Below are 27,581 nucleotides of genomic sequence, written 5' to 3' on the forward strand. Positions count from 1 at the left end.
TAGGACATTTTGGAGATTTTAGGACATTAATGGCTTAGCTAGAGCCTCTGTCAGAGTGTGCAGGGGATCCTTCAGTGGCCCTTTTTTTTTTAAATAAATAAGCTCTATTTTGTGTTTTTTATACACTCTGGCTTCTTATGTATAGTACAAGTACAAAAACAATTCCCAGTGTGAATCACTTTATTTTTAATGTGAATTAAAAAATTATTTTGGGGCCACCCAGCGCCCCATCGGGGGACAGATTCGGCCTGCGGGCCGTAAGTTTAGCATCACTGCTCTAAAACTTCATGTGTTAATCATCGTCTCTCTTCCTCTACAGGTGTTCTAGCATTCCTAGCACTGCCAGTAGGACTGGTGTCATCAGCACAGGAGCTGTACCTCAGCCAGACATCCCAGGACTCTGTCTCCATGGCAGCCGCCCACATTAGCCCCCTCTCTGCCCCCAAACCTCCCCCCATGGACTGGCATCAGGAAGGCTCCAGCAGCGGGGAATGGTCATCCAAAGGAGGCACTCAGCCCTCAAACATCATCCTCCCAACCGTCGCCCTCCACCCTTTGGCCTTGCTCCAATTGACCCAAACTTCCAGCCTGGCTCATGACGACACTCCCGTTCATGGAGTGACCCCAAACACTGTGAGCACTCAGCCGAAGGAGCCGAGCTCTGGTAATGTAAACCGAGGCCACATGCACAAATTGGTAAGGGTACCTCAAGTCCATAACCCAGTTACTGTCAGCACTAACCAGGCCAGCCGCAGCAAAGCTCCCAGCACAGCGGCCCCAAATATAGATGTGGAATCTACTGCCAGGGGAGCTCTGAACCCCCCGGCTCCTCAGTCCAGCTCTGGATCAGACAGAGGAGACGCGCTCGCTGCACACCACATAGAGCCTCAGAAGTTGCGAGTAAAGGAACCCACAGACCCGGCGCAGAGGCATGTTCCAGATCTGAAGCGCCCGCCCCTTTCTTCTTCTGCTGACGCTGCACCAGGCCTGAAACTCAGGGAGCATGCACGGGGCGCCCCAGAGCTGACCGCACACCACACCATCACCCTGAGGGAGGTGCACGCAGGGGGCGAGGCCCCCACTGATGAACTGTCGCTGGAGCCGACGGCGGGGGCAGTTACTCCGGTCCAGAGCCCACCTGGGATTTTAACTTCCACCGCATCCACTCCAGCGCTGTCCACCGAGCTCAAGACACTGAATCCAACAATCATCCCAGACACCCAACCCGCACCCAACGAGACCACCACTGAGGAGAGGCGTGCGCAGGTGGTTCAAGGTAACGGCACAGACTTTACCCCAGTGGCACATTCGTTGGGGAATGTGACTGCACACGAAGGGCTGCTCTCTAACAGCAGCTCGGCCGAGGACGCGCCCGCTCAGGGGAACTTCTCGGAGCCCCTCTCCACAGCCCCCGGGAACTTCCTGATCAGACAGGTGCCTGCCACAACCCAGGACCCCTGGACGCCCGGCAACAGCTCAGGCCCCACCGTTGCCCCCCCGCCGCGCCACATGACCATCTGCTTGAGCAGGATGGACTTTGTGTGGATCGTGCTGGCCATCAGTGTGCCTGTGTCCTCGTGCTGTGAGTAATTTCAGAGCAGCTTGAAATTAATGAATGTGATGACCTTGACTTTAAACCTTTCACAAAAAACATCTACTTAAAGGAATAGTTCTACATGTGCTTTGTTGCAGAGAGAAAACCAATAGCACTCTGACATTTGAGAGTGTTTTTAATGTAACTCTGAAAGAAAAGTATTTACCCAACTTTTCTTTTGATCGAAACGACTCATTTCACTATCTAGATTTAAGCCATCCAGTTTGATAACATTTGGAACGTCTAAAAGAGCCGCAAGATTAAATTCTTTAGACCGACATTCAAGTTTCCAGTCCACAAGTATCATGGACCCTTAAATGCAGAAAATCCAGGTACTCTCCTACCGTGGAAATAGAGGTTTTTTTTGGCTTCATGCGCTACTGAGCAGCTTTCACAAGAATGAACTGGACCCCGCCTCTGTGCTGTATCCAGATCCTCTTAATACATCCATGATTGTGGCTCACAAGAATGTCCGTAAACTTAAATTAATAAAACAAAATATGTTTCAGTAGTATATAACTGTTACGTAACTTTTACTTTTTGTCATTATGGAAAGGCACGGAAGAAAATTGAAATAATTTAATAATTAAAAGCTAAAATATCAAGCAGTAATTTTGAGGCCCACTGCAGTAACTCTGAGGACCCCAGAGGGATCCCTAACCCCCTGATGAAGATCCAGGCAGGAGACCTTTAAGGAAACTTTCCCCCGAGGTCACGGCAGTGTTATTTTGTAATAAAATGCTGTAATTTAGTCATTTCAAACCCTCGCTTTTCTCTAACTCTCTTGGTTTACACTCGCTTCAATAAGTGATCTCCCTCATTTCTTCGAAAGCCTTTTGACAGCCTGCAGACACCCTTCAGGGCTTCATCTTGTTGCATTAAATTGGAGAGTGAAATAGCATAATAACAGGAGGGATTGGAGAGTATTTTTTAACAAGCAGTAGAGATGCACCTCAGGCAAAACACACTTTATTTGGGAATAAGGATTTTTTGAATGATTTCTAAACATTTCTTATAGAGAGACTGAGTGCTTTGTTTTTTTTAGATAGCTCAAAATGACAACAGGACACACCACCAGTTGCTGTCTCAAACAGTGTTTTAAGGTGGTATTTATCTTGTAACAGTGGCATGTTGTCGTGAAACATGACAGCCTCTACCTGAGCGTCTAGCGTGGGCGCTTTCAGACGTTATTTGAAGCAGCAGCTCTTCCAGTCCCTGCACTAACCCCTCGTCTTCCTCTCTGCCCGCTCTAGCTGTTCTTTTGACTGTGTGCTGCATGAGGAGGAAGAAGAAGTCGTCAAGTCAAGAGAACAACCTCAGCTACTGGAACAACGCCATCACCATGGACTACTTCAGCAGGCACGCCGTGGAGTTGCCCAGAGAGATACACACTCTGGAGAGTGAGGTACAAACTACTGGCACACTGACTCTATTAGTGCTCAGAGCTGCACCCAGAAGTGGAGGGACGTTTACTTGATGTTTCACTATTAGTCAGCAGAAAGGTTTTAATTCGTACGGAAACAACAAAAGAGCGTCCATGTTCAATCTCCCCTGTCAGCACGCCCCGAGGCCCGCTGAAGCGTGACGCTGTCTTACTACGATTTACAGAGATGCTCTTTAGGAGCAAGCAAAAAGAGAATTTCCCTGCAGGGAATCCATTAAAATTACACGTTAGTAGTTCGTTTTTCACGTTTAGTAAATTGATTTCAAAGTACTATCAGTCATTAAATGTATGTGATAAAACTTCAACTTCAATTTAATTTACAAGGACAGTTTTTAAACCTTTCTGCCAAAAAAAGATCCTGCAAGTCATTATAGTGAGACATTTTCTCGAAATGATGAGTTAGTGTCTTTAAATAATGACTTTGTGGCTCTCCTCTTATTTTGAAAACGTCATTCTTTCCAGATAGCAGTTAATTTTTAAGATATTCATTATTTTCACATATTTAGTCATTATTTTCAGATACTTAGACATTATTTTTGAGATAATAAGTCATTATTTTTGAGATACTAAGTCATTATTTTCACATACTTAGTCATTATTTTAAGATAGTAAGTCATTATTACAAGATAGTAATTTGATAATGTTTATAATAATAATGTCTTTTAAAAGTTTGTCATCAAACTGGGATACTAATTCATTATTTTGAGAAAGTTTCTCATGGTAAGAGAGGATCTTTTTTGTTATTATTAAGTCTATTTCTGTGATACTAACTCATTTTAAAATACTAAGTTATTATTTTCAAAATGTTTGTCATCATTCTGAGACACTAAGTCCTTATTTTGAGAAAGTTTATCATTGTCAAGAGAGTATTTTTATCTTTTCACCACATTGGCAGAAATGGGCTTCCATACAACGACACAGAGACAAGCAGATAAATGAGCTTTATGTAACAGAAAGGACTGTAGCTACAAATTATTGTTTACAATTATTATTACACATATAATACAGCTGGATTGGATTTTTAGGCAGCATAAAAAATGAATAAAAACACGTTTAGTTTTGTATTGAGTGCATCAGCTGCGTTTTTAGTGCTTGGTAGCACCATCTGGTGGAAATGGTTGTATATAACACTGATATCGTTATTCAGTCAGTATTAAATGTGCAATCTGCCTTCTTTCCTTCCTTATTTCATTATGATTCAGCATTGCTTTGTTATGTTTGCATGCTGTTGTTTTTATCACAGTCTCTCTCACCTCTTTCTTTTATTCATCCATTGCTCGATTTGCGTCCCTGTGCTGCCTGTGGGGGCGTCAGGAGAGGGAAGCAGAGGTTGGATCATGTGTAGGATGCCCCTGGTGACACCCAGGTGTTGTCCCCCCCCCCTGTGTGTTTAACCCGTCTCTGTAGAAAAGCAGCCTCGTAGCTTCTCCTGGTGCTTTAGATAAATGACAGTGCTCCGGGAGAAATGATCATAAACCTTAAATGAAGTTAGATTTGATCGGATCTTGACGATAAAACGGCCTCATGGTACAAATTCACACCTCCCTCCTCCTCCAGCACTGCCTTATTACTGCTGACTCACCGTCAACAATCATCCCTCCCTTTTACATCTCCCCCTCCGCCTCCTTTTCTATGTCTGTTCATGTAGCTTTGTCAGATATCTTGTTCACCATCTTCTTAAAAAGCCTCAGGGTGCTCCAAACCCATATTTTATTCTGTGCGCTTCCTGTAGATAGATACAGTAGACTGCAGCCCTAACAGTGCGCTCTGAATCATGAATCACAGCTGCTGTTTAACAGTTTTTTTCTGCATGTGCATTTGCAGGATCACGACACCTGTCTACCCCCTAATGGAGACTACAGCGGCAGCAGCGTGGTCCTGGTTAACCCTTTCTGCCAGGAGACCCTCTTCATCAACAGGGACAAAGCTTCTGCCATCTAGAGACAGAAAAAAAGAGACACTGTCGGATTCTCCTCTTCTACTCCCCCTGCTGTTGTTGTCTATTTTATAAATGTGGTAAATATTCAGAGACTTTATACTGTATATGACAAACACAAGCTGAGAGAAGAGATGACGTAAACAGACACTATTTACTATGAGGATGCACCTGCATATTTTTCTGATGTACATTTTCTACAAAAAGGCTTAATTGTGATAAAAGGTTTTTATTGTCTTTATAAAATACAGAGTATATGTGGTTTTGTTTCATTACGGTGGCTTGATGGTGAGTGCACTGTGGGTGTCGCCACATGAAATCTGCTTTAGAGAGAGAAACGTGCTATGAAAAAAAAATTAAAGCTGTTCTTTGTAATTTTATTTTACCTTTAAGATCAATCCCAAATTACTTATAGCCTGTTGAACTTGAATATAGCACCTATACGTTCATGGGGGAAATAGAGATACTGTGTGTGAGATCAGGGCCCATATTTATCAAACTGAGATACACTTACACTCTAAAAAACAAAAACAAAAATTAATGCAACAGTTTATTACAACTTATAATAAAATCCTTTGCAACAAATGAACTACGATGATTTAGGGGAATGAGCTTCTCTTCTATCATCAAAGACATGTTTAAGTATTGTTTACTTAATAACTGATCGTAAAACACAAGTTTTTAAGTAAGAAAATAAAGTTGTTTGGCCTGCAGGTTCCTAACACAATCATAACTACGTTTGTCCAGCCATTTTAGTGTCGGTGGAGAAAAGTTAAGGCAATTTAATTTCCTTACTACAGCTTAGATTTTGCTCAATTAACACAGAAATTTGAGTTTAAATTGCACGCAATATTAAGTTGATGTAATCATCAACATTATTAAGTCAACTTATCAAAATTGTGTTTGAAGCTTAAAGGTTTATCTAGATGAATAAATTTGAATTTTTATCCTGCAATCATGCATTTAATTAGGCGGTGGTGATAAGTCTCCTTAATTACTTTTTAGAGTCCAAACCAAGGATTAAAATGTTTTCCAAAAAGTTAAGAAAAATGCATTTTTATCAGGCAAACAGCAAAAGTGTAGGCGTAACCTTTAATGGAACAACCCCCAAATCAAAAATACATATTTCTCCCCTGACCTGCAGTGCTGTTTATGAGTTTACACTGTTTTCGTTATGATTTGCCGAGCGTTGGAGATATCGGCTGTAGAGGTATCTCTCGTTCTCTCGTTCATTTTCTCGCTCTCAACATGGGATTTGATGCTTCAAACTCTTAAAAAAAAATCATTTCATTCCCATTCGAGGAGCATAACTGGATTAGGTGTGAGTGTTATTCGCTCTGCTGATGTCAGTGTCCAGAGCGGGCAGATCCGTAGTTTCATACTGAGGAAATGCTGCGTTTTTGGCTTCATGTGTCAATGACAAAATTTCATAGAAAAAAACAGAGCCCCACTTCAAATACCTGTTTTTCGCATCAGCCGCCGTATTTCTCTTTCATGCTTGGCCCACAAGATAAGTTTCAGTTCTGCAACCTCACCACTAGATGTCATGAAATCCTACTCTCTGGACCTTTAAGTCTGCAATTGAATTTTTAGCAGTTTGATAAATTCGGGCCCAGATTTTGATGATTTGAATATTTGGGGGATTGCATCTGGCAGTTTTGAGATGAAATTGACTTAAAACGGCTTTCCCCCTGATGTGTCACCAGCTTCTCTTAAGAGGGACCACATAGATGTCTTAATTCCTTATGTTGGCCCTTTATGGATATTTATCAGTGTGTGCGTGTGAATGCCCTGTTTGTGCATGTAAGCATACTGTGTGAGTGTGGACGGATGAGCCCCCTTTAACCAAATATCACTGTTCCTTTAAGTCAGACAAGACTTTGTATCACTCTCAGCTCAGTTTGATCTGTTTCTCTCTGTGTGTCCGTCTGTCTGTCCGTCTGTCTGTCTGTCTCTTGTCCGTATCGTGGAGTGGCTACTGGTTATAGCCAAGTTTGAGAAAAAGTTTCTCAGCACTGTAGGAAACAATTAGACCAACCTTGCTACTGTAAATGTCTCCCTTCATAAATAACGTGTCTGTCCATCGATGCAAACCGTGTTTGTTGAAATGTTGAATGATTGTGAATTAGTTGCTGGACCACACGTTAGAGGCTGTCAAAAATGTCGACCAATAAAACACTGAGATAAATAATGTATGCTGAATATTTACTGTGAGCACATACAGAGGCAGTTTAATTTAAAAAAAATAATAAAAAAAAGAAGAGCATTTAAATATTTTTGTTTAATTATTGAACCTGTGGTCCTTCTTTCATCTGTTTTTATTTTGCATCGCTGCGGTTTTTATTCAATAATCAACGCTGCCTGCCTCTATTGTCGCTGAAGATTTTCTGCATTGTGAGATGTTGTTCAGAGATCACTGATTCAAAAAGTGATGTTGAATGACACGGTTAAACATATTGATATTTCCTGCATTGGATGCTCACAGCTGGGCTTCTTGTTTTGCACGCTCAAAAGTGGATATTTTACAAAACGTTCAGTGGCACGGTGGAGCAGTGTTCAACATTATGTATTTTTTGTACTGTAGTATACACTGTACTTTTTACTGCTGAGCAATAAAACAAAGAAAAAAACGTGGACTCGACTTTTTTGATTTATCCTCTTCAAATTGATCAACATACATCCACTCATAATGCCACAAAGCCCCCCCAAATTGTTGAGTGTTTGACCTACTTTACTGCACGTGTTAGTTAGATATCATACTTAGTGTTTTACTACATAACAAAGCAGCGTAAACAGTCTTGCCGACCACAGCACATCCATTGATGTGCATGCTGCAGCATGCTGGAATTTTCTCTTTGTCCACCGGCGCTGCATGCGGACAAGTGACCTCCAGCACTATTTGATGTCAGTTCAATAATCTGTTTACAAGCCTGCTTCACTGTTGAGGAGAGGCTTAATTTGATGAGTGTTATTAACAGATTTGTGAGCTTGTTCAAATCCGGCCAAACGTGACAGTTCAAATTTCAACAGTGTCTTTTTTTGGCCAAAATTTGAAATTGGTCCAAACATAATCCCAAGAGGCAGTATTGCAGGAGTTTAAAGTTTGTTAAGAGGTAATATTTAGTCAAAATGAGATGTGTCAGTTCCAAGTAATATTTTAAAATCCATCTATTTAGATCGTGATGACGGTTCTTTATTTAACCTCCTTTGTAAACAATTGCATGAATGCATGCACTTTGTAACACTGCTTTGAAAAGCGCTCTTTAAATTAAGGTTTGTTTAGTACATTGTGCTTCAAAGACATTAAAATTGAATTTAAAATGTTTTTGCATTAATTTAAGAGGTTTTTTCAAAAATACCATAAAATAAAAATGTAATATTGTCATTTTATGTCAATCAGACTTTTTTTATGCTTATTTACTCTAATTTTACTACCGTCTATATACTTTACTTTATATATAATTCATGCAGTTGCAAGCATATTATTTCTACTATATGTGAGCAAAAAAGGAAAGTAATATATATTTTTTTAATTTATTCTAAAATTTAAAAAAATTTGAATATTTTTAAGACATCAAACTTGAATTTAAGTTAATTTTGCATATAACTTTAGAGGGTTTTGGTTAAAAATAAATTAAAATAAGAATGTAGTGTTTTAACATTTCTGTTTTGCTATTATTTACTCCTACTGTAATATTATTTATATTCATAATATTTAATTCTTGCAACTGCTAGCATATTGTTACTACTATATTTAAACAAAAAGAAAAGTAGTAAAAACATAAATATTTTTAAAGGAACTTGTAATGTAATTATTTTATTTTATTTATTTATTTTGCCAAATAGATTTCTGTTTTACCATCATTTACTCTTATTGTACTATAATTTCTATTCATTGTATTTAATTCCTTCAACTGCAAGCATATTGTTACGATATTTAAGCAAAGGTGTGCATGCACAACCAATCCAAACTTGGAGCAGATGCTGAATTAAATATGAGTAAATAAACAGTAAACAAAAAGTAAATGTCCTCTTTTTCCCTTTTTTTTTTTTTCGTTTTTTACTGCTGTTATATTTTTAACAAGAAGAAATGTAGTAAAAACAGAAATATTTAATGAAATTCAACAAAATTTCATATTTAATTTTAGATGATTTTTCAAAAATTAAAACACAATAAAAGGAGATTGAAATATTTTATTCCATTTTCTGCTGTTTATATTTAGTTTTACTATCATTTGCTATTATTATGCTATCAATAACTCTCTGTCTGCGCTAAACTCCGGTCTTAGCTCCATGTCATTCTACACTGCTGACTTTATTTTTATTTATATTTATTCAGATACTGTTCCGCACTTTACACATGTATATGTATAGATATGTACAGTCTCTTAGTTTTTTTCTTAGGTTTTTTTAAGCATATTCCTTTATATTCTATTAATAATGTGTGCTCTTTATTCTCTGTTCTTACTGCATGGCGCTGCTACATCCCAATTTCTCAGTTTTGAGATCAATAAAGTATATACCTATCTATCTATCTATCTATCTATCTATCTATCTATCTATCTATCTATCTATTACTATCATATATATTCATTACACTTAATTCCTGCAAATGCAAGAATTTTGTCACTACTTGAAAAAAAAATATATTATATAAATATATTTTCACATTAAATTTTAGGTGGGTTTTTAACTAATTTAAACTAATTTTAAATAAAATTAAAACTTTTTTTTTTTTGCTCGTAGTATTTCCGGCTCAGGGTCGAGGTGTTTCCGGGTGACGGTACAGATTTGTCAAATAGCCCGTGCATGGCATGGTTGTCAGGATAGCCATCGAGTCAGCTACAGATCCCGGGTGGACAATTTTTATCAGCCTGTAACAGAAGTCAAACCGTCAGAGGAAGGACTAACTCCATATTTAGTGACCGTCTGAGCCGCTGTCGTCGCTGCGGGAGAGCAGATTTTCACATTTGTCATTGCTCGGTTAGCGCACTAGTTTAAACGTTGCTCTTTGAAAATGGCGGATCTACCACCGGAGAAGAGCCTGGACGATTTCTTTGCCAAGCGGGATAAAAAGAAGAAGAAAGAGAAAGGAAAGGGCAAGGACTCCGCCGCCGGGTCCACGTCGGCTGTGGTCAAAAAGACGAAAAGAGAGAAAGAAAAATCGGCGAAAAACGAGAATCAGGACGCTCAGATTGAAAAGGTAACTCTGGTAACTTTTTGAGCCTTGGCGTCTTTTTTTTACAGATACCGGTGTCGTGTCAAATTTTGCATCCCTCGTCACATTGTGCTTCCTGTTTAAATTTAGCCTGCTTTGCTAACACGTCTTTAGCGCTTTATTTATGAGAAATATGACTGTAGTAGATTTAAAAGAGAGAAAAGCCGGTTGCTAGCTAACATATGGCTCCCTTTGGCACACGTTGTATCAAAATTTTAGCAACATGCTAATTTTTTACAACCTTAGCTTCCGTTATGTGTCAAAATATTAATTACACGTCAACGATTGAGAGCCGTGTTTTAGCTGATAGTTTGTAAAAGGCCCTGTGTGTTCATGGGGAAGCTGTCATCCCTTTATTTCAGTCGTGGCTGTCCAACTAGGCCGAGCCGCCATTTGTCACAAGTTTTTACAGGATTTAAGTCTTTTTAGCGTCCATATAGCACTGTTAAGGGACTGTTCGTTATTTATCACAGGGAGAGGGTGGCTGTGCTGTGACCTCGTTGCGTTTTGACCAGGGGTCGACAGATTATTGGGGTCGATATTTGGCCTGTATCGTAATTTCATTTTAATTTTCGCCAATAAAGTTAATTAAAAACTGCAAAGTGTCAGCATGGGAGGAACTTTTACTTTGTAAAACCCCAGGCAGCTTTTTTTTTTTTTAATTTTGTTTAAATGTTCAGTTGACTTTATAGAAAAAGTTGCTGGGAACTTTATGGTGTATATGATGTTAGAGGTAGAGGTCGACAGTTAATCGGTCTGGCTGATTTTCAGAGCTGATATGTGACATTTTGCTGATTATCTATAGGCGTTTTATTTTGATGATCACCAATTACAAATATAAATGAAAAAATATGTTTATTACACTCAACCAACACCAGTGAAACAGTCTTTATGAAAACTTGCTGTATATAATGGTGAAAGTTTCAGATCTTATGAAACACCATATAAACACTATTTTGTTTGAGTATAATAAGAAGCAGCACAAGAAAAGTGACGTCGCTCCAAGTTTCAAAGGGTTAAGCTCATATTTGGTTATGTTTTTTTCTGACAGAAGTGAATCTGTTCAAGAAGCGACATAATGTGAAAATCCAATGATTATTTCTGTTTTTACAGATTTTGCTCTGATAAATGGTGTTTTGACGATTTCAAAAAAATATTGGAGATAAAAGAAATACAAAATACAGCCATTTAAAATGATATGCCTATATGAAAACAGAAATCCCTCCCCAGTGTGTAGGAAATTATTTGACATGCCTCTCCCCTTTTACACAAACTTTCCTCTGTCATAAATAACAAACAGTCCCTAAGAACTTACCATGTTGGTGACAAACGTTGATCCAAGCTGTTAAGGCTTGTGTAACCATTTCTTGGGAAGACCACAGTGCAGATGTCTTATCAGAGAAGAGTCTAAATAAATAAAGCGTTATTTAATGTCGTTTCACTGTCGGGTGCTGCTGTATGTCAATGTTTCCTTTTGCCCAGGAGGACGAGGAATGGAAAGAGTTTGAGCAGAAAGAAGTGGATTACAGCGGGCTGCGGCTCCAAGCTTTACAGATAAGGTGCGAGTGAAGTGTGTGTTGGGTTGTGAAAAATGAAATGAAAGGAAACTGGAACATGTAAATGCAAATTCAACCAAAATCAGCTATTTAACTAAGATTTCAGGGCGTGACTGAAACTGTTGGGAATTAAGGTAGTGAAATCCCACAGAGTGAGATGCACAAAATCACCAAGTCATATTTTATTTTTTGAGTAAATTAATGGCCCCTTTTTATGATATATACTATGCATAAGAGTACAACATTACAAGTAAACTGCACAATTTACCCAAATAGTGTAAAATGAATTTTCAAGCAGACTATTTTCTGCAAATATTACATTAGAGATGAGTTTTCCTATTTTTAGGGACTTTTAAATATAATTGTCAGTCTGTATTGTGTTTTTCTTGTCTTTTACTATATGGATTGATACCTGTGGTGTAATACAGTCACAATACTTAAACACAAATGAATAAAATGTCAAAAATGAATTACTTGTTAGTCATTTTCTGCATCCTTATTTTGTGTAATTGTTTTTGTTATAGTTTCTTGTGCAAAATACAAACAAGATGTTGTAGATAGCTCATTATGAGTTCACCTCAGCTCACCTGTCTTCTGGTTGTTTACAGTGACGAGAAAGAGGAAGAGGAGTACGAGAAAGAGGAGGTTGGGGAGGATGGAGAAATCATTCTGGTTAGCGGAGACAAAGTGTCTGGTCCTTGGAACAAGTCTGGTGCCGCCCCGGCTCCTGCTGCACCCGTGGGTGAGTAAACCAGCGCTCATTAGTTTGAAAGGGTCGGGGGGGTGAACGGATTGCTGCTCATTAACAATACCCTTGTTGTCTTTTCCTCCGTGGTCCTGTCTTTTAAGCTGAACTCATATTTATCAGGCACACTTGCTAAATATGGGATACTAAGTGGTCATGAGGGTTCATGACTAAATCTCTTATTATTAATGTGTTTTGTTCAAATAATGAAATGGATTAAACCCCAAAAAATGCAGGGTTTCAGGGGGGGCTATATTGACAGAAATGGAATATAATTCATGTTTTCTATTGTGTAAAATAAGCTGAATTGCCACCTAAGAATGAGCTGTTTATATCTACATGGGGAGCAGGTTTGCGTCTACAGTCCTTCATTTTGCACCGCCATGTTTCTACAGTAGCCCAGACCGGACAGCCAAACACTGGCTCTGTGGAGGGTCATTTTGGATCAGCAATAACACTTAGCAGCCCGTCCATGATGAGCAGCCACGCAGATTTTTTTAAAGCGAAACTGCTTTTTTCAGTATTTTAACAGGTTCTTATCACTCTGTTCGTTTGTTTTTGAGAAGAAGAGACCTCTGTGGATAATTCGGCTCCTAAAACCTCCTCAACAATTAACACTGATGAATTTCTAACCTGGAGAAGTTTCAGCTGGTTGCGATCTGCCATCCTCACCGTAATATGCCACAAAATCCTGTGAATCCTTCATACTGCTCGTCGCAGTGAAAAATCACAGGGTTGGTGCTACCGGAAACACAATTTTCAACAGGAGGGAAACATTATTGACGGTAAACAGACTCGGACACAACACCTATATGTGGTGGCTTTGTGTTCGCGGCCTCTATGCATTTAGAGCGCTTCTGGTGTTTGTAGCATGATGTAAATACGCTGTGCTTCTATTGCAAATCATTAAAAAATACTCCTCAGAAAAAGAAGAAACTTCTTTGTGGACACAGTTTCACGATACAAACCGGTGTTTATCCCTTGCTGGTTGGCACATTGCAAAAAGCAGTTTAACGTTAAAAGTCTGCGTTTTTCTGACCCTGTTCATCGCAGAGGGACTGTTAATTACGGTAGGAGATGCAAAAAACATGAACGGCAGAAACATGGCAGAGAAACATGTCAGACTTTGTGGACTTGGACCACCTGCTCCTTATGTAGACATAAACATCTCACTTTAAGGTAACGAAAACACTTATTTTCAGGTGATAATACACAAAAGAAAACACACTCAATATATAATATTCAATTTCTGCCAATATATCCCCCTAAATCCTGCACACTGGACCTTTAAATTTAAGGTCAAGTTGTAAAAAATGTCTTAAATTTTATTTGAATTAGTTTTTCTTCTAACTGGTGTAATTTTTCTGATTACAGAGGAGGCAGAGGAGCCTGAGTCGAAGCCTTCTGGTGTATATCGCCCTCCAGGAGCTCGGCTGTCCACCACCAGACGAGCTCCCACCCAGGGGCCTCCTGAGATCTTCAGCGACACACAGTTCCCCTCTCTACTGTCCACCGCCAAGCATATGGAGACACGCAAGTAGGTGGAGTCCAGTTACAAACGTTTGGTTTAGGGGAGCCCCGATCCGATGTCAAAGATTGGTATCAGTGGCGGTCATTTTTTTGACTGACTGGTATTGGCTACATTGTGTAGATCACAATCAGATCCTTTGTTTTATGTCAGGTGTTAGACTTTCATGCAGAACAACACAGAGTGCAGTCTTCATCAAATCTCCATCTCTCCACTGTCTGTCTGTCTCTCCTCTTTGCGGAGCTCCTGTGTTAGAGCAGCAGCCGAGCCCCGCCTGCAGAGAAACACCACGCACCATAAACGAAAATGCAGAATAAGACCGAAGTTATGAGCATTTGTTTCATTTCAGCTCAGTGTGAGAGCCTTGGTTTTGCTTTCAGCTATAGCGCATGGTGTTTCTCTGCCCTGCTCGGAGCAGAGACACACAGCTGTGCAGAGCTTACTACAGTCAAACTCACCACGCCACTGCAGGTGCAATAAAAAACCCCAAAAAGCCATAACGACTGATTTAATAATGAAGCGTAATCCACACTAAAGATGTGCAGACGACGAAAACACACAACGGATTCAGTCGATTCAGGTTACTCAGGCAAGACTGCACCGAAGCAACAAACACTGGAGAATACTCTTAAAGGGACAGAAAAATCTTGTCAATACATGACAAGGCCAAAAATACTGAAGAGAGGTTTGCTATGGTATACTTTATTTTTTAATATATATATTGATGAATAAATGAATAATAATCAGCCAATAAATAAATTTTTAAAAAAAAACACAAAGAAACAAGTCCTCTTTCTAAAGTGTGCACTGTGCAGCTCTATTATTTAGGAAAACATAAGTATTGGATTGGGACTTAGTATTGTAACAAACTTAAAATTTAAATGAGTCTGATCCAGATGGGGTCAAAAAAAACAAAAAAAGTGACCAGGACATCTGAAGTTTGTTTAAAGTTGGGGGTTTATGTCTTGTTGCAGCCTAACTGAAGCAATACATGTCTGTGTTTCAGGGACAGGGAAATGGAGAAGACCTTCGAAGTTGTGAAACACAGAAACCGCGGTAGAGAGGAGACCGGTGGCGCCACTATGCAGCACTTGCAGCTCGACAACCAGTACGCCATCCTGGGGGATAAGTAAAAAGGCTCCCCTCCGTCCCCTGGCCCCTTCAGCACGGTCCTGCCCAGCCCCTCGAAGGAAGCTGAACTCCAGCTGTGTCGACTGCAGTCCTGACAGAGCTCATCATGCCAACACCACCACACACACACACACACACACACACACACCCTTTAAACAAATAGCAGCACACTTCACACAACATTGGTTGGCAAAACTGAAGGACTGCATCTGAAGGGGCTGTTGAAAGAGGGAATAATTGAAAAGGAATTGGCAAAAATACACCCAAACGTACAACACTGCAGCAGCAGCGACAGCAGACAGATCTGTCCTTTGTGGATTGTACTCAGAGCAGCAGTTGTGTGGCGCAACCTTTCTCTGGACTTCAACTTGCTTCGATAAAGCCACAGAGGATAACTTTAGGCGAGATGATTTTACAAACTTCTGTGAAAATATCTATTTTTTTGCAAGATCGTTATAACCCAATCGCACATGGTATTTTGGGGTGTGTCTTTGAGTTGCGGTGGGGGCTTCGGGCGTGGGGATACTACCTCGGCAGCATAGCTGGTGGTGACAACGTGGACTGTTTTTTGTTTTTTTTTTGTTTTTTTTTTCTCTCGCTGTGGTGGTGAACGGGGCAAACATCAGCCCCTGCCCCCTCGCATACAAGCCGGCCATCAGGCTCTTTAATTTAGAAACTTGAAGCTTTTGTTTTGTTCCCTTCATGATGACGACACTCTGCAAAGATCTATGGACAAGACGCGATAAGTTGTGGTCCTCATTTAGAATTTCTATATAAAGTGGCCTTACTGATAGAGAGAGAAACTGCTTTGTCATCTGAAGAGAACTGTGCTTCTTGTCTCCAGGCTGCTGCCTGCCTCTGGATCTCACCACTCTGTGACAAAACAAAAACATACAAATGAAAAAAATCCTTCTGTTCAAGAATGTAGTGCTGCTGTAGTTTGCCTGATGATTACAGCTACTAACTTTCATATCCACTGTTTGATTTTGCTGCCCCTGCTTCATTCTCGGTCTTTTTAGACGTCGGAAAAAGATAAATTAAAGCTCGTTTCTAATCTGAAACTATTGTTTTGGTAACAAATGCTTTACTGTGGTTGGACACCAGACGCTCACAAGAAAAAAAGACAGAAAACCACTTTAAAAGGACATTTGTTGAAGTTGTTTGGCCATTTATAATTTGTTGTGAAGTGGCTCCTTTCAACCCCAGTTTTAAGACTTTTTTTTTTATCAAGGCTTTTTTCTCAAAGGTAAACGTGTCAGCCCTCATCGCAGTTGTGTAGAACCAGTAGCTTGTGCATAAATTTCCAGAATTACAGCAACTACTCGTCTGTCAGAAAAAACCAACAGAGTACGACCCACTTACAAATTAAGTGGCATGCCCAGTTAAAATCAAAAGGGTTTTTATTACAAGCATAGTTTATGTTTAGAAAGGTGAAGAACTGGATTTATGTTCTATGTTTCTGTCCTCTCCGTAAAAAGATGTCGGGGAGCGTTGATCCCCGCTGGAACACTTTGGGTGGACGTAGATAATATTTGTGATGAAAAGAAAAGAGCCTAACACAAAAAAATAAAGTGATCCTTGTGACTGAAGTCTTGTCTAAATCTTTAAAATGGGGATTTACTGTATACGGTGTCTTTTTTCCCAGAAAAATGTTGTCCAGTTGTAAGACTTGTGTTAACCTCCCTTACTTATTTGGCGTCTCATTTTGAGAAATGGTGGAAAAAATTATCAAAAGTTCCAGCATACTAACAAATAAAAGAAACTTTTCTTACACAGCATACTTGTAATGTTTATTTAAAGGAGGCAGTAACACCAGCAGAGTACTTAAATCATCGTCTCTGATTTGAAACATGTCGCCATCTGCTCCGACCCTCCTTCTTCATTTTTGCGTCTGCGGAAAAGACAAAGTTAAGCATCTTAAAAATCATAATAAACGCCAAATTGTGGTGCGTGTTGAATAGTTTCCTACCTGGTTCCCTTTTTCCAAAGTTGGATCAGGCCCGAAATTATCGTCGCTCTCAAGAGGGTTCCAGATACTGACCGGAGGTTGTGTGGTCTGAGGGGAAGGAGGTAAAATTTTCAGAATAAATTAGTTTTGATAAATTGTTTCAAACTATATGATTGCACTTGTGTCTGAGTTTGGCTATCAGGCACTTTTCTCTGCTGATATATTGGGAACTTAATGCCTCGCAAGGGTATCTTTCAACATTGGTGGTCTGGGGTTCCTTGGACAGAAAACTTTGAGCGTCAAACACCTAATTCCCTGCATTTTGGTGAATTTTTATGCACCAATTTGTGCTTTTTCTGCATCAATTTATGGCGTATAGTTTTGCCAAAGTAAAAGTTCTCTGCTACTTCGATGTTTTTGTATAAATTCTCAGAAAAAGATGTGTCAACTGTGTCCCCTCTGAAATCTCATTTTATGTAAGGGGAAAAATGCACATGTTCAGGGTTTCCATGGTCATAGAAGGTCACAATGATGTTTTCTAGGTCTGGAAAAGTTGTAAAATTGGTAAAAAAAAAACAAAAAAACAAAAAACAAAAAAAAAAACACTGAATGTTTTGGAAAAGTCATGGAATTACACTAAGTGATATGAAATTGTTACAGTCACCTTCCATGTAGCATAACAACAACAAATCTGTTGTCACAAAGTTTTTCTTCCTGTCACATTTCCTCGTTTTTCTTCTTGTGTTCCTCCTCTCTCTTCACATATGCCACCTAGCTGAAATTATGTTTAAATAGAGACAGAATCTAATATGTTTGGAAAACCCTTGCAAGTGAGGCAGGGATTTTTTTAAATGAGTCCTTGAAAAGTCATGATAAAGTTTTTGAAATTTGAAAATGTGTGTGAACCCTGCATATTCTAAATACTGAGGGGGACATGTCCTCTGTGTCTCCATGAAATCTATACCTATGCTGCAGCACTGCACATGTAAGGGGTCAGCTGATATTGGTTTTCCAGGTATGATACTGATTATTAATACCTAACGAGACCAATAACCAATATTTGGAACCGATTTACAATAAAAACCAAAATCTTTCTGTCAATATTTAGAATTTTGAATTCAACAAACTCCAATACAAAACGTTGTTTAAATGCCTTGCAAATGTTAATCAAAACTGAGACTTTCAGCATCATATATGGCAAGTTCCCAGCTATTTTTTTCTAAACTCAGGTGAAAATATAAATAAAAAATGTACAAATAAAAATAGCTACCTTAGGTTTTACAAAGTAAAAGTTCCCCCCTTGCTGACACTCTGCACTTTTTAATCAATTAATTTTATCGTCAATCATTTAAAAAAATCGCCGATACAGATAATTGGCAAAATGCCAAATATCGGCCCCAATAATCAACCAGGCTGATAATCTGTCGACCCCTAGCATGTGCAGTTCTGGAGTTTTTTAAATCACAAAACATTGCCAATAATAACCATAAACAGGCCTTGTATTAGAGATACTGTTTTGAGTAGGCAATATTTCATTATACAGTTTTCTAGTGCTCCTTGTTTTCTGATCAGGTCCTATTTTAATCCGCTTTGTCCAGCCACCAGGTGGCGCTGCAGCGTATCACTGCGCCGTGAACTCGTTCCGGTTAATCAGTCGATCTGTCATGGCGGAGTAACCAAATCAAGTTACTGGAAATTGGCTTCACAATAATATTGAAAAAAAAAACAAAGTGAAGAAACTGACAACTGCGAAAAAAACAGAAAAGAGGACGCTGAAAGTACTAGTTTTGTGGATAAAAGCAGCGAGGAGGTGGAAACACTGATTCCGGAGCTAATATTGAAGCTAACGTTAACCTGGCAAGTGACAGCTGTGCACTGGAAACAAGGCACCTGTTCAGGTAATCACATTTCTCTGGTGCAACATCGCTAGTATTTGCTTGTCAACTTGTGATATGTAGCTGTAAATTCCTGTTGTTAAGTTTTAAGCTCATTAACGTCATACACATCGACAGTAGCACTGGTTAGCCCCACTTGTTGCTAATGGTATCAGTGTGTGGAGGCTAGCTACGATTCGGTCACATATCGTTCCCTTTGCAAACTTAAGCAAATAATGAAAACGTTGTTTTTTCTCCGCTATACAGAGGCAGACTGAATAATCTAAAGTATTTTTTTGTTCTTACTGTTTTCTCCTTTCTGTCAGGGATGATATTATACCTCCCCAAGACCAAACTGTCTGGAAATATTGAATTACAGCCACGTGGGGCCACAAACAGTAAAAATGCAACCAACACTTGTATAACAGGTAAGGATATCAACGTTTCAATTTGGCATTCATTTCTGTGTGTTGTGAAAATTAATTAGGAGACACTTGAGACTTGTCTGTTATTTCCCTGCTGAAAAAACAACTTGACCAGCTAAAGGTATGTTTTTGCACAATTTATGGTGGTTTAGCTGGTCATACCAGCTTGTGATGGTCACTCTAGCTGGTTTATGCATTAAAGTTCCTGTAAAATTGAAAGCAAAATATGAGGTATGAAAAGTAGAGGGCATAAATCAGTTAAGTCTACTGTCATGGGATATGCATAAAGATAAATGTGCGCAGCTCGACAGGCTGGTCACACCAGCATGTCCAGCTTGTGTCCACCCAGCTAAACCATCAAAGACCAGCAAGAACTGGGTCAGGACCATAAAAGTCCTCATAGCATTTTGTTAATGTTGCATTAGCAAGCTTTATTACTGTAGCACTCAACATGTTATAATCTGTTTTAGAAAAAGAAAATGAGGGATAAAAAAGTCTTAATATATTAAAAAAAAAGCACATGTAACTGTACAACCTAAAAAGTCCAACATATGAAAGAGTAAGCAAAAAAACCCAAAACATATTGATTTTAAGATACTTTTTGACAGACAGCTGTAATGATTTACATATTTCAAGCAAGGATCAAGAGTCTGTGAAATGACACAGTTTCCACTTTAGTTGTGGGCTTGATGGTATGGAGAAAATATTTTTTACCTCGATGTTGATATTGTGATTACTGTTGGTTGATTATTGGTGCTTTCACAACATATTTACCCAAATAGGTTTGCTGATAAATGTTCATTAGTAATGTGGGTAAAGGCAAATAATTGAACAGCTTGAACAGTCAGAAAATTGCATCGCTTTCCTGAAATGCAGCCTTTAAAAACAGAAAAAGACAACAGTTACAATATTACAGTATCAAAAAGTTAATAGAGTTTCTAGTCTAGTCTCTTTCTAGTGTAGTCAGTGTAGCCATTAGTTCATGGTCCACAAAATAGATAAATTACCACAAATTTTCTTTTATTTCACAAAATGAAAACAACACATTGGCTGAGAGCACTATTAAATTATAAATGCTGCGAGAATAAACAGAGATGGCACTTCAAAATAAAAGCTCTGTGCTGGAAATTCACTGTCCTAAATGAAGTGTTTTGTTGTATTTTTTTTACAAATCAACATGAGTCACTTTCAGTCCATTCAGAATGGACTCATGACCCACTTTTGGACTGCGACCCACCAGTTGGGACCAGTTGCTGTGTAATTGTATTGTGTTATACAGTGCTTCTGTTATAAGTTTACCTTAAATTCCCTATACTTTGCCTTTTTCATGGTGAAAATTATATTTCCAATACTTTTAAAGCCTATATGTGTATGTTTTGCTGCAGCACTGCCAGCTGAATATGATTTATCAACTGTTAAAACATAGAGCTAACACTGTATCATATGTATTTTAATTCTCTGGCCATTATAACAGACGTCCCATCAGTGATCTCTTGGACCGGATTTACCTGCTGCCACTTTTTCACCTACCTTTGTCTCTTTTACTTCCCTTTTTATGAGTGACACTGTGCCTCCTTCAGACCACTGAAATTGAAATATATAACACTTGCATTAAAAAAAACCCAAATCAGATACCCAGTATTGGGTGTTTGCATAATATCCATTTGCCTTTTTTGTGCCTTCAGTGTGATAAATGCTCCACCTTTTACACTGATTCTTGAAGGAAAAAATAACAATGTACATCTATGTACCTCATTTAAGAAGTTAAGTTTAAGTCTGGCTCTGCAACCTATGTTTAACTTTGTTCACCAATAGTCTTGCAATTTTAAAAGCACAGCACACCAAATAACATCTGAAAGACTAATGCAAACAACAATTCAACTCCAGGTAACACAAAAAAAGTAATTAATTAGCAAACTACAGTACTTTATTGAGCAGCTAAGAGCCTGAGTAACATATCAAACCTACAGAGCAATTTCTGTGTGAATTATTTTATATCAATTAAAGTGAGTCCCTTTTTGGTAAATCAGGTAAAATCTAATCTCACCACACTCTCTTACCGAGGCTGCGAGAATGAATCCCACCAGACACAGCACTGTTAGTCCTCTCATCTTGATTACAATGTCGACTGCAATATGTTTGAACAGTTTTATAGAGTCCATGTCAGAAGGTGGAGTCTGATGCGCTTCTGTATTGCATAAAAGTGTTTGTAGTTTAATATCAAAGTCCAACAGGGTATATTTGCCAGGCTTACTCAAACAAAAACTGCTTCTCTTTTTTAAGTGTTATTCTGCTTACATTTTGCCACTGGAAGTAAAAAACATGAGGCTTACAATAAAAAAAAATCAACATTACTTCATAACCAAATAATATAATTGAGGCTTGTTTCTAATCTGAAATATTTCTTTTGTGAGAGAAAGACGGAAAATCACTTTGAATTCATGATGTTTTTAGGTCGATTGTCCATCTCAAATTCATAACTTTTATAATTTATTGAAATACTATTGAAATTTTTTAGGCTTTTCCTCATAATTAAGCATACTTAAGCCTGTAAGCCTGTTTAAAACGGCTTTTATAGTTCTGCTCTTTCCATAAAAGATGTTAGGGAGCATTAATCTGTGTTGGCACAAATTAGGTAAAAATGTATTTTTTTTTTAAAAAAATTTGTTATGTAGGGAACTGCAACTATCAGTTGTTTTCATTATAGATTAATTTTATCCAAACTGATTAATTTTTCTCCAATTTATCAATCATTTTATTTGTAAAATGTTAGAAAAGAGTGAAATATTAGTAAGATATATTCTAATTTTCCCAAGATGACGTCTCCAGATTCATCTTCCAAATGTCAAGCCCAAATTCAAAGATATTTTGTTTGATATCACATAATGTCACAAAGAGAAGCAGCAAATCATCATATTTGAGAAGCTCAAAATCAGAGTATGTTTAAAATTCCTGATTTAAAAAAAAGGACTAACATTATTATCAGACTAGTTGAAGATACATTTTTTTAATTAATTGTTTCGGCTCTATTCGTCTGAAAAAAGACGAGTCTAACAAAAATAAAGGTGTTTTTTAGAATTACGCAATGTCTTAATTGTCCAGAAAAAGACATTTTGGCCAAAATCTGTCTTTCTGCATTCAGCCTCAAACCCATTTTCTCCTGCTGTTGATGCTAATTCTTAAAAACGGCTCACAAATATATCATTTTAGTTACGGGCGGGCAAGATATTTATATGAGCTTTTATCAATATCATGATATGAAAGAATTCATCTTAAATTCTGGAGATCTTTTTGTTGTTTTAAAGGCTGCATTATGGTAAAGTGATGTTATTTTCTGAAATTAACAGCATTATTTGCTTTCACCCACGTAGAAAAAAAATCTTACTGTGTAAATATTTTGTTAAAGCACCAATAGTCACCCTCACAATATCATCTCAATATCAGTGTCGAGGTATTTGGGTAAATATATATTGTATATTTTGGTTGTAGTTTTCAGAAAATGTTAGCTCAAACAAAGGTATGTGTATGTGGGATTGAGTCAAAAATGTGTGTGTTTATGGTAATTAATTGTTGCGTTATCTCGTTTTGTCAAATGGCAGATAACTTACACAGATTGATGAATGTCTTTGGAATAGACCCAGAAAACTTAACTGACCTTTCCATAACCCAATCAGGAAATGAAAGAACATTTTCACATATTGGTTTTGATAAAATGTTTAATTAAAAGGAGCAGAGCGATGGTACGCCCGGTGGCGTCTCTTCCTGATCGCTGTACTTCTGCACTTGGATTTTAAATGTGTAAATCTGTTGGGTTGAACCCTCTGCCGTGTGCTGTGTTTCATTTATTTGCTTTTTCCTGGAAAAGATAAGACATTTCAGCTAAAAAGCAGATTTAATTATTTCCAGTTAATAAGCATAGCCTCTTTTGAAACACATACATAACGAACAGTATTACTGACTTCATTTTTCAGATAAGATGCTATTTCACTTGTGACATCAAATGAGAAATACAGAACTCAATGACATTAAATTACATAAAAAAACACCCTTAAATATTTCGGAACAGTTTCTTACCTGGGTTTCTTCCTCTTCAGGTGGGAACCCAAAGGAGTTTTCAACTGCTTCCCGAGTACCAGGCCCCTGATGGAAAAAACAATCAGCAACACAACATCACTACTGATGTAAGTAACATATAATCGATAATCTTCAGTACGCACTCATGTATGTTAACACTTTGTCTCAGAGTTTGTCTCGAGGCTGTTAAACTTTATTTGTCCCGCTGCCTCAGAAACACTCATATGTTTTATAACTGGTTTACTTTATAAAAGTTTACATACCAGTGCACTTTCCACATTTTGTCTTTCCAGTAGAATCTGTAATAGATAGAAAAAACACATTTACTCTAATCCAGTGACACGACAGTGGATGTTTGCTTGTTCCTGCGTAAGTTAACAAATGACATAGAAATGGCGCAATACAGCGTAACATTAAAATATTATGTGTTTCAGTTGGTGTAATTCAGAATTTTAAAAAAATAAGTTTGAGGCCTGCAAAGTAAAATTCAAGTAATATTCAAATCATTAACAGGTTACATTCAGTTTTTAGTCTTTGTGCAGTAAAAGGACTCTGTTGGATAAAGCGAAATTTATTGAAAATCATGAATGAAAACCAGTATGTTTGGACACATTTTTAACTTTACCAAAATATGCATTTCCTTTGGTTTAGATTTTGCACTTGGCCAAAATGCCAAACTGCCTTTGATTAATTTTGCCACCCTACCAGAGATTCTCTATCACAAAATAAAATCATTCAATTTCTGAGAGATCTGCAAAAAAGCAACATTAATCTCCTCTCATGACATCAGATGTGAAGAGAAATGTGGATAAAAATATGTTTCCCAGTCCCACGCAGCTCTCACCTAACTTTTTGTAACCAGTGGTTTCCAACTGGTGAATCGCGGTCCAAAAGTCAGTCATGGGTCCATTCTGAATGGACCTCAAGTGATTCGTGAACATGTCAAGTTGTTAAAAAAAAAAAAAATTTAAGTGCAGTTAATTTCCAGCACAGGCTTTTTATTTTCAAGTGCTTTTTCTGTTTATTTTGTTTTTGTGTATTTTTTTGTTCTAAGCCAACATTTGTTTACATATTGTGAAATAAAATTTAATATCTGGTAGTTTCTCAAATGTGTACACCTTGAATTAATGACTGAGGAAAAATTTTGACCCCGTAACTCGGACCAGTTGGGAACCACTGATCGAAACAAATCTGTCTGAAGCAGGCGACACCAATAGCAAGAACAACACACTCTGATTTCCAAAATTTGGAGAATAATGAAATCACGTTAACCCACAGTCTACCCACCGTTGATGAGTTGGTTGAATTGGTTGAGTTCGTCACACCCTCCATTGGCAGCTGACTCCCCTCTGGCCACTGAAAAAAAATACATTTTATAATGATTTAGTCCAAGGACATGATAGCATTTGCTTAGTGTCCATTTGGCAGTTTGTTTGCAAAGGACATTGACACTGGATTTCAAATAAAGCAACTAAATTACCGACCGAAATGTATTTGTAGTTAGATTTAGTTTTAGATTTATTTTGAACATGCAAAAGAAATTGAAAAAAATAATACATGCACGTTTTTTTAAAAATCAGTGAAATAACCAATAAAGTATTTCATGTCCAAAAAAGGAGGATAAAGTGAAAACCTCTTTTAACATTCTATAAAAATCCTTAATATTAAACAAATAGCATATTTAATACGCTGTACGTTTAATATATTTCTTTTACTAAAATTATCAGTATCAAAATGATTATCAAAGTCCATATGAAAGCAAAGAAAGGCCATTGTTATTTAAATTTTATACACAGCCAAAATGCTTCAGTCGTGAAATTTAAAATAGCGCTAAGTTTACAGTTTTACATTTTTAATTGTTAAAATAATATCTGTGCAGCAGTGATTTAAATTTGACAGTGAGATTGTAGTTTTATTGTTATATTGAAATATTTTCTCCTATCTTGGCTTCCATTCATTGGAGACCTACAAAGTAGCATTCAAGTAACATTTAAATGAAAAACTTCGCAGTTAGTTTTTTTTTTTTTTTTTAATCAATTAAAGTTATTTCTCTTTTGATATCGTCTCCAGTCCTGCCACACCAGGTCTAGGTGATGCTGCTATAATAAATTAAAGTTTTAAGAATTTAAACAATTTTCAATACCATTTAAGAATTATTCTGGGGAATATGACCAGTCTCACCTCAGCCGACGCTGTGAGGATCAGTCCGAACAAACAGAGCAGTGTGAGCCCTCTCATCGTGAACATGGATTAACCTCCGATCTGCACATACTCTTGTTTTATAGTGTGCATGGCAGTAGGTGGAGTTTGTTACGGTTTTCGTATGCACAGGTGTCCAAGTCCAATTTGTTGACTATAAGAATATTTGACACTCCATTCTTTGACTTCTCTTATCTAATGAAAAATTTAAGTAAAAAGGACTTTCTTCTACAACTTTGTACCCACCATTGATGACTCTGTCGTCTCAAACTCGTCGTCGCTGTAAAGCGGTACTCTTCCTCCCTTTGGCCACTGAGATTGGAATAAAGCCCTTAATCCAGTGTTTAGATAGTGAGGACATTGACATTGGAGTTCAAACACAACAGCAGCACAATCAATAAGTTAACCTATTTCATTTTGCAAAGTGAGTGAAGAATTTTATTTAGCCAACAACAACAAATTTACAGAAAGTCAAAGAATTAACACAAAATTAAATATCGTTCCTAGCAGATAAAGCTATATACCTTTTAAGATTGGTTAATCAAGGAAAAACTCACCGGTTTAAACGTTTTAACAGCCGATTCTGTGAGAATTAATCCAAACAAACAGAGCAGTGTGAGCCCTCTCATCTTGACCATAGATCAGCCTCCTCTCTAAACATACACCTGCTTTATAGTGTACATGTCAGTGGGTGGAGTCTTGGTGGAGACCAGCTGTAATGTGTGATACATACGAGCTACTGTATCATACAGTTCTCATAGATGCAGGAGGATCCAAAACCAGGTTGAGGCTAATCCTGTTATATGTCTTCATGTGCAAGAAGCTCCTTTATTTACGCCTCTGTGTCTGTGATAGCCATGGCCGGAGGCGTTGTTTTTGGGTTGTCCATCTGTGTGTCCCATTCTGAACGTAAATGCAATATCTAAACACCTCACCTCGAGGGAATTTCTTTAAATCTAACACAGAAGTCCATTTGGACTCAAAGATGAACTGATTCGATTTTGGTGGTCATAGGTCAAGGTTAGGGTGACTTCACATCTGTCTCATTCCTATGACCACAATATCTCAAGAGCACCTTGAGGGATTTTTTTTAAATTTGGCACAAATGTTCGCTTGGATTTAACAATGAACTGATTAGATTTTGGTAGTCATAGGTGAAGGTCAATGTGACCGTAAATCCCTCTCATTCTTGTGACCGTGATAGCTCAAGAACACTTCAAATGAATTTCTTCGAATGTAGCACAAATTTCCTCTTGGAACGGGAAGAACTGGTTAGTTAAGTGTGTGAGTGTGGGATATATATATATATACATATATATATACATATACACACAACTAAAGTCACTTCCAGATACCTCCTACATTGCAAAATAAAGGACAGTCCTTAACTTTTGTCTATAAAGCCTTTTTCATGGCAAATATTTTGAAAAACCATAACAGAAAAGGCACAGTTGCAGTTCATTTAATTAATTATGGCGTCCCCTCTGTTAAGCTTGGTGTCTAATTCCAGGTCCCTGATGTTATGCATGATTGCTGATCAGCATGGCTCACTGGGACAATTAAATAGAGTTTAGCCATAATTAAAGGTTTTGACTTAGACTTGTTTTTATTGTAATGACAGAAAATGCTACGAAGACATTTCTAAAGTTATACTGAGTCTCTATTTTGCTACCATCAGAGCAAAGCTGACTATGGAAATTACTTTAGGAGGTAACTGACATCATGTGAAAATATTTACCTCCTGTAACCCAGACAGAAAGTATGCATTTTTGAACCTCTGACATGGTTTTCAGGTGTTGCAGGAAGTGAAGACAAGGACTGAGCACGCCTTCTCTGCACCCGTCCTACCTGGAGATCCATAATGAGACCCTGGTGAAGCTGCTGTCATCGCTGCAAGGCTCGCCGCACC

General features: G+C 38.0%; 2 protein-coding genes across 3 annotated transcripts in view; both read left to right on the forward strand.

Moving 5' to 3' along the window:
- Positions 1-5,220, forward strand: part of tmem108 (transmembrane protein 108) — a 57,908-nt gene extending 52,688 nt beyond the window's left edge. The window contains exons 3-5 of the mRNA XM_042510636.1: positions 320-1,582; positions 2,848-2,999; positions 4,863-5,220. Of these exons, the coding sequence (XP_042366570.1) occupies positions 320-1,582; positions 2,848-2,999; positions 4,863-4,979 (1,532 nt within the window). The 3' untranslated portion in view covers positions 4,980-5,220. The remainder of the gene's footprint in view (positions 1-319; positions 1,583-2,847; positions 3,000-4,862) is intronic.
- A 4,549-nt stretch (positions 5,221-9,769) lies between these two features.
- Positions 9,770-16,736, forward strand: cdv3 (carnitine deficiency-associated gene expressed in ventricle 3). 2 transcript variants are annotated; one of them, XM_042510323.1, is made up of 5 exons: positions 9,770-10,177; positions 11,675-11,751; positions 12,357-12,490; positions 13,868-14,030; positions 15,028-16,736. In XM_042510323.1, the coding sequence occupies exons 1-5, from the start codon at positions 9,992-9,994 to the stop codon at positions 15,152-15,154; spliced, it is 687 nt and encodes a 228-aa protein (XP_042366257.1). In that variant the 5' UTR covers positions 9,770-9,991; the 3' UTR covers positions 15,155-16,736. The 2 variants fall into 2 exon arrangements, with proteins under 2 accessions (XP_042366257.1, XP_042366258.1); XM_042510324.1 differs by having other exon boundaries at positions 11,678-11,751.
- The last annotated feature ends 10,845 nt before the right edge of the window (positions 16,737-27,581 follow it).

The sequence above is a fragment of the Plectropomus leopardus genome, chromosome 21, assembly GCF_008729295.1.
Source record: "Plectropomus leopardus isolate mb chromosome 21, YSFRI_Pleo_2.0, whole genome shotgun sequence".
In the NCBI taxonomy this organism is placed as follows: Eukaryota; Metazoa; Chordata; class Actinopteri; order Perciformes; family Serranidae; genus Plectropomus; species Plectropomus leopardus.